This window comes from Micropterus salmoides, unplaced genomic scaffold (genome assembly GCF_014851395.1).
Source record: "Micropterus salmoides isolate LMB-PRFRI ecotype aquatic unplaced genomic scaffold, ASM1485139v1 Ms_hic_scaffold_17, whole genome shotgun sequence".
NCBI lineage: Eukaryota > Metazoa > Chordata > Actinopteri > Centrarchiformes > Centrarchidae > Micropterus > Micropterus salmoides.
In genome coordinates, this window is record NW_024040817.1 from 33,499,595 (window position 1) to 33,512,584 (window position 12,990).

Here is a 12,990-nt window from a genome sequence, read left to right on the forward strand (position 1 = left end):
AAAAGGAATAGTTTAATCACATTTCCTCCCTGGATTGGCAGATCCTGGCTAACTTCTTCTGTCTGTATGATACATTTAGTGTGTGCTGTGGCTGTCAATTGACAAGTATCACATGACGCTACACTTCGTAAAGGGGGCGGTCAATCAAATGCTGTGGGGGGAAATTATTTTAAAAATGTCGCAGGACAGAAATAAGCAAGGCCAATCATTTAATTCGGTCCAATGCCCGTGCACTCATTGATGGATGAATAACGGATGAAAGGTCAGAACCAAAAACACAAATAAATCTAAAGTGATCCACAAACAGGCATGGGAAACAGGCAGAGACTCTCAACATTAAATGAGACAATGAACAGACATAGACTTAAATATATAAGAGGGAGGTGATAAATGAGGCACAGTTGGAACAAATTCAGACAATCAATGAAAACACAGACAGGAAGCAGTTTTGATACAAGAGGCAGAAAACCTCAAAATAAAACGGGAAATGTGTGTGAAATTGTGAGAGGATGTGTAGGACAGATGAGAGGTGATTTGACGTCAGTATATTCATAAATGAGCAAGCTACTGAAATTACAACCTTGCACTGCGCATAATTAATTAATAAATCGCAAGACTTATCATCATTGTTTTATTATCCAGCAGCACAAATTTTCATCTACAATGTCTTTAGATTGCACAGCAAAAATTTGAAATCAGATCGATTAATTGGAAAAGTTTGTTAAAGTATGGAGCTGGTAAATGGCAAAACCTACCGGTAAATTGACAATGGCGTCTTCCCGATGGGTTTAGGGAATCGCTCCAAGACACTTTTTCCTAACTCTGGACAAGCTACATGTGCACTGCATAAACTGAGCTCTCAAAAACAAGAATATTTCACTTGCTACTTAAGGCCCAAAAAACTTGAAACAAGTGAAATTCTCTAACATAAGAGCCGCCTGGTAAGAAGAAATATCTTGTCAGACAAAAAACAAAACATGTTTTGCCTTCAATTAAGATAATTAATCTTACTAAGATTTTAGTTTTTGCAGTGTGCAAAAAATATCTTACATTTCATTGAAACGTGGCGCAAGGGGTGTTCTGTAGGGGGCTGTAGCAGTTTCATTACTTGCTTGTAAGTGGATTAGATAAGGGTTTTATAAGGATTCTGATTCTGATTCGTTTCTGGATTTTGATTCTAGTAAATGCTATCTAAAATAGGAGTGTTCCATGCAAATGTGCTTTTAACATAATCATTTTGTTGTGATGACTGTAAATGCTAAGACATCTTGCTTTGCAACAGGTCCCTGTTTGGGAGACTATCTTGAGGACTGATGACATTTTTATGTTTTTTATTTACACAAATTTTACATTTACAGAACAGTTAAGTCTAAGACTTTCTCTTAGTATAAACTGTTTTTTTTGCAGTGGTGATCAGGACATGTGTTTGAAATGTTTATTACTGTTTGTACTGCTACCAATGATTATCCATGTAAGCAGAAAAGTTTACTCTACTGTAGTAGCATCTGCAGCAGTTGTTTTATGATGCAGTTTCCTTGTACTGCTCACCATCATCCACAGGGGGCAGTATTGTTCTGTAAAGGTTCCTCCCTACATATTAGGTTATATCCCTGCTCTGATGCAAACAGATTGACCTGATTTCTGCTGTAAAACCTGACAAGTCACATGTCTTCCTGCTGTTCAGGCCAGGGAAGTTTTTATTGAACAGTGAGTGGTTGAATCACATTCACACCCAAATTAAGTATATTTATATATTTGACCATAAAAGTCACCGGGGAAAACAAAGATGACTTGCTTCTTACTAAGCCCTTTTTTAAGCATTTAACCATAAAGAGCAGTTGCCTAGAAGAGCAGCTGAACAGCTGTAGCTCCTATGCTCACCTTGGCCTGGTGGAGGTCCACTCCATACATGGAGAGTTTCTTGGCATTCTCCAGGAACATCAGGTCTGCCTGGGCTGGACTCATTGACCTGCCACAACACCACAGCAGGAATCCAACAAAATATTTAGTTACTGTCACTGTGGAGATGCTGTGATATGAATACTGATACCGGATCTTGATTCAAGCCAAGTTTATTACATCACAAAACTGTTTTTTTTATTTAACGGCCTGATTTATATTTTTATTTAAGCCTGTATAGTTACATTAATAATTAGATGGACTTAGTTCTTTTGAGTGGAGTGGTTCAAAGTAAAAGTGAGGTGCATTTACTTAAAGAGGCTATATGTAGTTTTTTAATTAAATCACTTATGAATAAAACATTTTTTTACTGCCTATTTGTGAAGTGTGTGTAATGGCAATAAAAATTAACCACACGCCTGCTTTCTCCGTCCCTTTGAAAAGCCACTATTCTGCGTCCTACGTGAAGGAATCGTGTTAGATCTTCTGCAATCAAGCTCCTGAGCCTCTTGCCTGCTGATTCTGAACTGTACACACAGCGACAACACCGCAGCTAATAAGACAATGTCCCAAAATATGACTGCCTCCCAGCACAATACAGACTCCAACACAAACTCCACTTAAGAAAAAAAAAAAAAAGTTTTATATGCTGAAGCCCGTCAGGCCAAAAAAGAATCAGATCGACATAGGGTGAAAGCACGGGTCAAAATCAGAAAGCAGGCATGGAGAGACCTCCGTTTTGTTTTGGATATAAAAACAGCCCCAGAGTTGGCTTTCATCCTATTGGACAGGTAATCTAACATTACTGTAAAGCATGTAAATATATTGAGTTGTAAAGGAGAGTGAGTGTGTGCTTTAGCTGGCTGAAGTTAGATAACTCTGTAACTTATGTAACCCACATAATATACAATAATGCAACATAACGGCGCAGGACAACACAGTGGGAGACCCATTCACTACGTTACTGTAACGTTACTTACGTATAACTGTGGACAAATCATGTCGGCTAAATGCATGCAATGTAACGGTATCGTGCAATGAGCATGGATTACTTATAGCAAATAAAAATTGTATTTATGTTGTTTGTTTTGGCTCGAGTTCAAGCACACACGCACACAAGCACACACAATTTTTATGTACTTTTATTTATTTAAAATTTTTAAAACAGAATTTGACTTGTAACACAATTATTTAACAAATCCACTTAATTGTGGTATTGATACTTTTACTAAAGAATCTGAACACCTTCCACCGCTGGTTGACTGAGGCAGTGCTCTGACCTGTATGTATGGTGAAGCTCCATCATTTTGTCCTCCAGCTCCTTGGTCTGACCCTGGGCCATTTTCATGTCCTTAGCATATTCGTTGCCATGCACCTCAGGGTCGTACTCGCCCAGCTCTGACTGCAGGGCATAGGACCCCAGCAGGGCCAGGGTGACAAAGGAACAGGGAAGGCGGCCCTGCAGGATGTCCTTCCGCAGCTGGAGACACAGGTAGTACCTACAATGCACAAACAGGGCTCACAGGTACTATGTATGGAACTTTCATGATAACAGACATAACACCTGTGGTTTAGAGGCAGAGCGGGTGGAACTTTAGTTTGATCCAAAGCTTTTTCAGTCTGCATGTTGAAGTGTCCTTAGGCAAGTTACTGAACTGAGGAGCAGTTGGCACCTTGCATGGTAGCCTCTGCCATAGGGGTGTAATCCAAGGTTAGGTTCAGATGTCGATTTTTGAGCCATGGTTCAGTTCATACCTAAGTTTTTTTTATTTCTATTCTTTTGGGAGGGTAGGGCAGTATTATTATATTTATTATCCTTATTATCATCATTATTATTACTATCCATCTTGGGTTAATTAAACTACTCAAACTTGCAGACATGATTACTCAATCATTACTGTACCAAAACCGTAAATGTAAATGCTCTGCATAGCGCCTTTCTTGGCGACCACTTTTACACTACATCCATACACTGATATAATGCCCAAGGACACTTTGAGCCGGAGATTGAACAACTGATCGTCCGATTAATGGGAAACCCACTCTACCTCCTGAACCACAGCCGCCCCTCATACATCTACATTTATTCATTTAGCTGACGCTTTTATCCAACAATTACAATTGCTATTGGAGCAACTAGGGGTTAAGTGTCTTGCTCAGCCTTATCAAACTCTATGGTCTTATCCACTGCTCCATTGCCAGCCCAATGCTCATGTGACACGCCGTTAAAAGACAATAAAATAGCTGTAGGTAATAACGGTGTAATACTTACAAAAAATAGGCCTGCAGCTTGCCCTAACTTTAAATACAGTGTTTGACACATGTACTTTACTTGGGCGGCAAGTATACTGATAGCTGTCAAAGTATGTTTGGCAACCCATTCTTGCATTTTGCAGGGAAACACAGAGAGAGTTGTTATCTGGTATTACGTTACAAGCACAGAGCAACAGTGAACACAAAACTGCAGATGTAGACTGCACACACAGCGCACGTGCGCGGCACACCTGCTGCTGTGGAAATGGAAACTCAGGTGAATTTATGGAACGTAGCCTACTGCTGATGAAGAAAGTCGGCAGAGTGGAGACACATGCTGGGAGAGAGAGGCAGGACAAGCCGGTGTGTTTGCAGTGAGAGACCGTCTCGGGTTACGTATGTAACCCTTGTTCCCCTAGAAGGGGAACGAGACACTGCGTCGGTGACGACACTATGGGAACGCCCCTGGGCATGGCAGGGCTGAACTATGAATGAAACTACTCCAATCCTATTGGTGTTACTAGAACGGTAGTGTGTGACGGCGTAACCGGAGGGGGTATATAAGCACGCCGGCACATAGGACACATTAGCCCTTTCTATGAAGCAAGGCACTCCAGGCGGGGTGAGGTGTGGTGGACCGACGCAGTGTCTCGTTCCCCTTCTCGGGGAACAAGGGTTACATACGTAACCCGAGACGTTCCCCTTCGAGGGAACTTGAACTGCGTCGGTGACGACACTATGGGAACGAGATACCCACTTAGGCCGCACCGAAACCCCGCCTGCCCCCAGCGTGCAGAACCTGACGGCACGACTAGGAGGAGAGCGCACGGGTGCCGAGTGCAGAAGGCAGGTGTAAATACTCAGTGCTCTGACAGGGCAGAGCAGATGAAGTCTCCCGTCCTCCGCCATCACATGAGGTGGGGGATGAAACGCCTGCAGCACCGTGGACCCTGCCAGTCTGGCCGGAACCTTAGGGACATAACCTGGACAAGGGTGCAGGATGGCCCTGACCCTCCCCGGGGCAAACTCCATCGGGGAGACCGAAAGTGCCCACCCTCCTCAGAGAGGTGATAGCGAGGAGAAAGGTCATCTTAAGGGTCAGGTGCTTGGCCTCAGCCGACTCCAGGGGTTCGAAGGGGGCCTCAGCCAGCGCTTTGAGAACCACTGCCAGGTCCCAGGTGGGAACCCTGGAACGAGTCATGGGTCTCATCCTCCGGGCTCCACGGAGGAAGCAAACGACCAGCGGAAGCCTCCCCAAGGGCCCATCACTCAGAGGGTGTGGAATGCTGCAATGGCAGCCACATATACTTTGAGCGTGGACGGGGAGAGGCCAGCGGAGAAACGGTGCTGGAGGAACTCCAGTATCACATACCGAGCAGGTAACTGGGTCCACCGCCCGTTCTGCACCGGGTGGTGAACACATTCCACTTTAGGCCGTACATCCTTCTCGTGGACGGGGCTCTGGAGCTGAGCAGCGTCTCGACTGCTCCTGTCATCAGACCCGCCTCTAAGAACTGCGCCCCCTCAGGGGCCAGACCCATAGCTGCCACAGGGCGGGGTGCGGGTGAAAGATCCGGCCCTCTGCCTGGGACAGCAGGTCTCTTCTCAGAGGGACCTGCCAGGGCGAGCCCTCGAGGAGCGATATTAAATCCGAGAACCATACTCGTGCCGGCCAAAACGGGGCTACTAGTAGTAGGCTGACGCCGTCCTGGCGGACCCACTCCAGAGCAGCCTCGGCCACGTCTGTACCATGGCATCCAGCCCCAGCGGGGCTGGGGGTGATAGGGAGAACCACAGGGGACAGTGTGCCGTCTCTCGGGACGCAAACAAGTCCACGTCTATGGGGCCGAACTCTTCGCATAATAACTCCACCACCTCGGGGTGGAGTCTCCATTCCCCGGGCCTCAGCCCCTGTCTCGACAGCAGGTATGCTCCTTGATTCTGGGTCCCAGGGATGTACATCGCTCTGAGGGACAGCAGTCTCTCCTGGGACCACAGGAGGATCCGATGTGCCAGTTTGCATAATGGGCGCGAGTGCAGACCCCCCTGGTGATTCAAATAGGCCACCACCGCCGTATTGTCGGTCCTGACAAGGACGTGGCGACCGCGGAGAGTGGGCAGAAAACTCCTCAGAGCTCTGAAAACCGCCAACATTTCCAGGCAATTTATGTGCCAAGAGAAATGATGCTCCTCCCAGGAGCCTCTTGCGAAGCGGTCGTCCATGACCGCGCCCCATCCCGTGAGTGAGGCCTCTGTTGAAATAATTGTTCGGCGACAGATTGCTCCCAACACAGGACCTTGGGACAGGAACCAAGGCTTCCTCCATACAGACAGGGAACGAAGGCATCCGCTTGTAACCCGTATCAGACGGAGTGGATTTCCCCTCGGGGAGAATCCCTTGGATTTTAGCCACCACTGCAGGGCTCTCATGTGCAGTAGTCCGGAAGGTATTATACTGGACGCTGCTGCCAGAAGACCCAACACCCTCTGAAAGTGTTTTACAGTGATGGCGCGGCCTAACTGCACTCTGGTCACTGTGGATAAAATGGACTCGATGCGTGCGGGAGACAGGTGGGCCCGCATCGTCGTTGAGTCCCACACCACCCCTAGGAACGCAGTCCATTGGGCGGGTGTCAGCACGCTCTTCTTCGCGTTGAGCCGCAGCCCCAAACGCTGAAGGTGGGCGAGGACGACATCTCGATGCCGAACTCTTGAGACTGGGCCAGGACGAGCCAGTCGTCGATGTAGTTCAGTATGCGGATGCTCTGGAGCCTCAACGGAGCCAGAGCTGCATCCATGCATTTGGTGAACGTGCGGGGAGATAGTGCTAGGCCGAACGGAAAAACCCGATACTGGTAAGCCGTGCCCCCGAAGGCGAACCTCAGGAACTTCCTGTGAGAGGGACGGATGGAGATGTGGAAATAAGCGTCTTGCAGATCTACCATGACAAACCAATCCTCGGATTGGATGTGACTGATGATGGCTGGGATGGTAAGCAACCTGAGCCTGAATCTCCTCAGAGATTGGTTCAGGGACCGCAAATCCAAAATCGGACACAATCCTCCATCCTTCTTGGGGACCAGGAAGTACTGTATCGGCTGTAAAAGCCGGCTTCTCTGACTGGCAGGGAAATTAATTCTATGGCCCCTTTCTTCAGCAGAGAGCGGACTTCCTGTCCCAACACCTGGCTCTGTTCTGCATGTACTGTAGACCCGAGCATCCCGCAGAATCTGGGGGGGCGAACCCGGAACTGCAGCCTGTAGCCATCTACTACTGTGCGGAGGACCCACGGGGAAATGTTTGCGAGTCTTCGCCAAGGTTCCGCGAACTTCGCCAAGGGGACCAGCCCCTCGGGGTGGTGGGTCCCCCTACTCGAGGTCTCAGGACCTCTTCCCTCGGGGGGCTGTGGGGAGAGCGCCGTCTTTCGTCCCAGGTTGGTTGAGGGGGATCCTGCGAAGCGACGCTCTGCTTCTGGCTGTGGCGGTAGGTGCTGGATGAAGGCTGCGTCCGCCTTTCCTGAGCCGTCGAGGTCCTGGAGTCTGACCGGCGGGGGAGATATCGCTCAAATGCCTCTCCCTGAGTTTTGGCGTGCTGGAACCTGTTGACGACAGCATCCACTGCTTCGCCAAACAGGCCAGAAGGCGAGAGGGGCGCATTCAGGAGAAAAGCCCTCTCCTTCCCCTGGATGCCTGATAGGTTGAACCACAGATCGTGCTCCGTAGCCACCAAAGCCGCCATGGATCGGCCGATGGAACGGGCCGTTTCCTTGGTCACACGGAGAGCCTCCTCAGAGGGACCTCCCCCTACGTCACAGTCAGGAGAGTCAGGAGGAGATCGGCCTGGTATGCCTGCAAGACAGCCATCGTATGTAGGCTGGCACCAGCTCGACCCGATGCCATGTAAGCCTTGCCCACCAAATCGGACGTCATCCGACACGGCTTGGTGGGGAGCGCCGGTGTCTGGAGGGATGAGGCGAGGTTGGGAGAGAGGTAGCTAGCCAGTGCCTCCTCCACTCGTGGCATCGCTCCGTAGCCGTGCTGTCTGATTCCCGTCACGCTGCCGTAGTCCAGCCGGGTGGACGTAGACAGCCGCGCAGAGAAGGGTTTATTCCATCCGGAAAAAATGGTAGGGGCCGACGCGTGGGTGGCGCTCGGTGTTGCAGAAACCGCTCATCTAGTTTGCTGCCTGCCGATGGCTGCTGCACCGCCTGTGGCCAATCAATGTGCAGCTTGGCCACGGCCCGCGTCACCACTTCCAACAACTCCTCGTATCCTGGCGAGGGCTAATGACGTACCATTTCCTCTATGCTAAGCACATCTAGCTCCTCAGAGCCAGATCGTGTCAGATCGGAGCCGCCGTGACGCCTCAGCGACCACGGGGCCTGTGCCACGAGGGGAGCGCATCCGACCATCCTCTAGGAAGTGAGCCGCTCGAGACCTCAGCACCCTCAGGGGCAGGGCCTCGCAATGGTCGCAGGCAGCCCCCTCGAGAGCCGCCTGAGCATGCGACATCCCCAGGCATGAGACGCACATCCCATGGGTATCACCTTCTGTGATGAAACACTCACAAGGGAAGACACACTGTCGGAATCGCTTTGACATGATCTGCTGCTTCATCTCGATGTCAGGTAGGAAAATGGAGCTTCCAAACATAGCCAGAGTGCCTGCTGAATAGAAAGAAGCTAATGTGTCCTATGTGCCGGCGTGCTTATATACCCCCTCCGGTTACGCCGTCACACACTACCGTTCTAGTAACACCAATAGGATTGGAGTAGTTTCATTCATAGTTCAGCCCTGCCACGCCCAGGGGCGTTCCCATAGTGTCGTCACTGACGCAGTTCGAGTTCCCTCGAAGGGGAACAGCAGTGTTGGGCAGTGAGTAATGTGCTACTGTAATATTACTTTTCCCAGTAACTAGCCTCTTGGAAACAGACACCTTTTTCAAGGAAAAATGCCAAAATAACATACCCAAAATGGATCAGGAATAATTCCTCAAACTTTAGGCCTAAATGCATAATTCTGGTCTCCTTTGATAGGTCGGAAGCTAAGGAATATGAATCAAATGAACCTATTTATTTTGCGTAATAGAGTAAATGGAGATGCATCCTCCCCTGGTTTAAAATCTATATTTTAATAGCAATATCACCATCAAAACCATCATCCTTTAGATTATAATGCAACTGAATATCTGCTAATACATCTGGAGTACAACTGTAACTGTAAATTCGAAGAAAAGAAACTACAATACAACAGTTATCTCCAAACTCAGGAACCTTAAGCTTTTGATACAAGGGGCAACTTTTTGAGCAATGCTGCTGGGCAATCTTGTACTTTGAACGGATAGCGGCGATGCGGGGCATTGGCGGAGTGGTGGGGGAAGGGAATTACGGTAGTAATCTTTACTCATTACCAATCACAGCAACGTTGCCCTGCACAATTGCTCTATAAGTTGCTCTATGTATCATCAGCTTTAGAAACAGCTGTAAAACCTGATATACGTTTAAACTGCTTTGCTTCCCTCAATCTTTACCAACTAACTTCATCTAAACCCTCAACCTTTAGAGTTCATCATAGCACAGAGACAGCACTGGTGAAAATTACTAACGACCTCCTAATTGCATCAGACAAAGGACTTGTCTCTGTGCTGGTTTTATTAGATCTTAGTGCTGCATTTGATACCATTGATCATCAGATCCTATTACAGAGACTGGAACATTTAATTGGCATTAAAGGAACCGCTCTAAGCTGGTTTAAGTCCTATTTATCAGATAAATTTCAGTTTGTACATGTTAACAATGAATCCTCCATGCACGCGAAAGTTAGTCATGGAGTTTCACAAGGATCTGTGCTCGGATCAATCCTGTTGACCAATCTGTGATGCATTCTCTGAAGATATAGTTTCCCTTGATGGCATCGCCCTGGCCTCCAGCAACACTGTGAGGAAACTTGGAGTTATCTTTGATCAGGACATGTCGTTTATGTCTCACATTAAGCAAATTTCAAGGACTGCCTTTTTTCACCTACGTAATATTGCGAAAATCCTGTCTAAAAATGATGCAGAAAAACTAGTCCATGCATTTGTTACTTCTAGGCTGGATTACTGCAATTCCTTATTATCAGGCTGCTCGAAAAAGTCCATTAAGACTCTTCAGCTGATCCAGAATGCTGCAGCATGTGTTCTGACAGGAACCAGAAAAAGAGATCACATTTCTCCTGTCTTAACTTCTCTGCATTTGCTTCCTGTAAAATCCAGAATAGAATTTAAAATCCTTCTTCTCACCTACAAAGCTTTTAATGGTCAGGCACCATCGTATCTTAAAGAGCTCATAGTACCTTACTACCCCACCAGAGCACTGCGCTCCCAGAATTCAGGGTTACTTGTGGTTCCTAGAGTCTCCAAAAGTAGAATGGGAGCCAGAGCGTTCAGCTATCAAGCACCTCTCCTGTGGAACCAGGTTCCAGTTTGGGTTCAGGAGGGTTTGATAAAGCTCATAGTTAGGGCTGGCTCAGGTGAGTCCTGAACCATCCCTTAGTTATGCTGCTATAGGCCTAGACTGCCGGGGGATTTCCCATGATGCACTGAGCTCCTCTCTCCTCTACTTTCTCTCCCTCTGTATACAACCTCATCCCATTAATGCATGTTACTAACTCAACTTCTCCCCTTTCTGGTAGTCTTGTGCTTTCTCGTCCCTCTCCTCTCTCCTCCTAACACTTCCTGCAGGTGTTTCTGGCTCTGGAGCAGTGGAGTCTGGATCTGTTATTGCGGGTCACCTGCTGCCCCCGCATTCCTGCTCGACACCCTCTGCTACAATTATTGTTACTAGTCCTATTGTTATTATTGTTATTATAATCATTAACATTACGATTGTTATCATTAACACTACTATAAATATTTGTACCATTATTCAGTCAGTCTATAGCAACATCACCTTTACTGTCTGTACCTCTGTGTGTATATTGTGTAGGCTGCCTGTTGAATATTAAACTAACTTCACCCCGGTCATTTTCTAATGCGATACTTGAAAATGCGCATAAAAAATGCTGATGGAAACAGGGCTACAGTCTAAGATGTAAAAAACATTGTCATCCGTTATAAACCAGCAAAAAGCTTTCAACGATGAAAAATTCTACATTTAATTTATTGAAGCATCTGCTAAAAAAGCATAGCAATGTGAAACTTACATAAAGAAACTCCAGCAGCTACAGCTAGTGATGCTTGGACTCGTCGGAAGAGAGCAGCGTGTTTTGTAAAAATACTGAATACTGCTCTTATAAATGCATTTACAGAAAAGCAGTAGTTCAAAAGTCAGTATTTACTTGCTTTTTTTTCATTTCAGCTGGTGGCGTTTAGAAATGTTATACTGTATGTTAAGTTTTGTAAAAACCATAGCTCCTTGTTCTGTTATAATTATGATAGTTAAAAAGTCAGAAGACACTGCTTTATTTGGGAGGTGGTAGGGAAAGTAATATAGTAATGTAACAAGTAACATAAGTTACTTTTATCACCTAGTAATAAGTAAAGTAATATTATTACTTTTTAAGGAGTAAAGAGTAAGAAGTAACTTATTACAATTTCTGAGTAACTTGCCCAACACTGGAGACCAGGTGTGTGTGACAGAATCAGAATCAGCTTTATTGCTAGGTATGTGTACACATACGAGGAATTTGACTCAGGATTGTGCATTGCTCTCGATGTGCTTGCTTATACAATAATACAATAATAAAATCAGACACAGGCTACAGTATAGAGAACACATATATACACACTATAAACTAAAACAATATAGACAGATTGAGACAATAGTAGACGAGCAACGAGCAGAGTACAAAGGATGCAGGAGTAAAATTATTATTATTATTATTATGTACATGTCGGAGGTAGATGAGATATACAGGTACACATACATGCATACAAGTACACATGTACACAGTGTGATGGAGCACAGTGCAAAGGATGCTGGAATAAATAAGTATTATGTGCAGGTGTTATGTACTTGAGGTAGATTGATTTGGTATACAGTATATACAATATACAAAATGACAATATGAACAGTATGAACAGCTCTGAAACAGAAAATGATGAGTAGATAATAAGTGGTAACCAGTAAACAGGTGGCTGATTACAGACAGATTTACTGGATTATTGTACAGAAATTGCTCCTGACACTGTGAGTCAGAAATCAGCTGTTCATCAGAGTGATGGCTTGTGGGAAGAAACTGCTTCTGTGTCTGTTGGTTTTGGCGTACAGTGCTCTGTAGCGCCTACCAGAGGGGAGAAGCTGGAACAGGTTGTGTCTGATGATTTTTTCCCTTGTAGTCTACTGTGGTCTCCTGAGGTGCAGTCATTGGTGTAGAGGGAGAAGAGCAGTGGGGAGAGCACACACACCTGGGGGGTGCCAGTGCAAATAGTCCGGGTGCTGGATGTGATGATCCCCAGCCTCACCTGCTGACTCCTGTCAGTCAGGAAGTCTGTGATCCACTGACAGGTGGAGGCTGGCACAGTGAGCTGGGTGACTTTGGTGCTGAGGATGTCCGGGATGATGGTGTTGAACGCCGAGCTGAAGTCCAAGAACAGGAGCCTTGCATGTCCCTAGAGTGTCGAGGTGTTGCAGGATGTAAAGCAATCCCAAGCTGACCTGTTAGCCTGTAGGAAAACAGGTCAACAGGGGGTCCAGCAAGGGGCCTGTAATGTCCTTCAGGTGGGCCAACATCAGTCTTTCAAAAGACTTCATGACCAGAGGTGGAAAGAGTACAAAAATATTCTGCGTAAGTAAAAGTACGATTACTTTGATGAACTTTTACTTAAGTACAAATAAAGTCGCTGGTATAAAAATCAAGT

General features: G+C 46.5%; 1 protein-coding gene across 9 annotated transcripts in view; it reads right to left on the reverse strand.

The window, feature by feature from the left end:
• epb41a (erythrocyte membrane protein band 4.1a) overlaps positions 1 to 12,990 on the reverse strand; it is a 150,661-nt gene that overhangs the window by 74,381 nt on the left and 63,290 nt on the right. For all 9 annotated transcript variants that reach the window (XM_038725061.1, XM_038725066.1, XM_038725065.1 and 6 more), the window contains 2 exons: positions 3,180 to 3,398; positions 1,882 to 1,969 (listed from right to left, as the gene is read on the reverse strand). In XM_038725061.1, the coding sequence (XP_038580989.1) occupies positions 1,882 to 1,969; positions 3,180 to 3,398 (307 nt within the window). The remainder of the gene's footprint in view (positions 1 to 1,881; positions 1,970 to 3,179; positions 3,399 to 12,990) is intronic.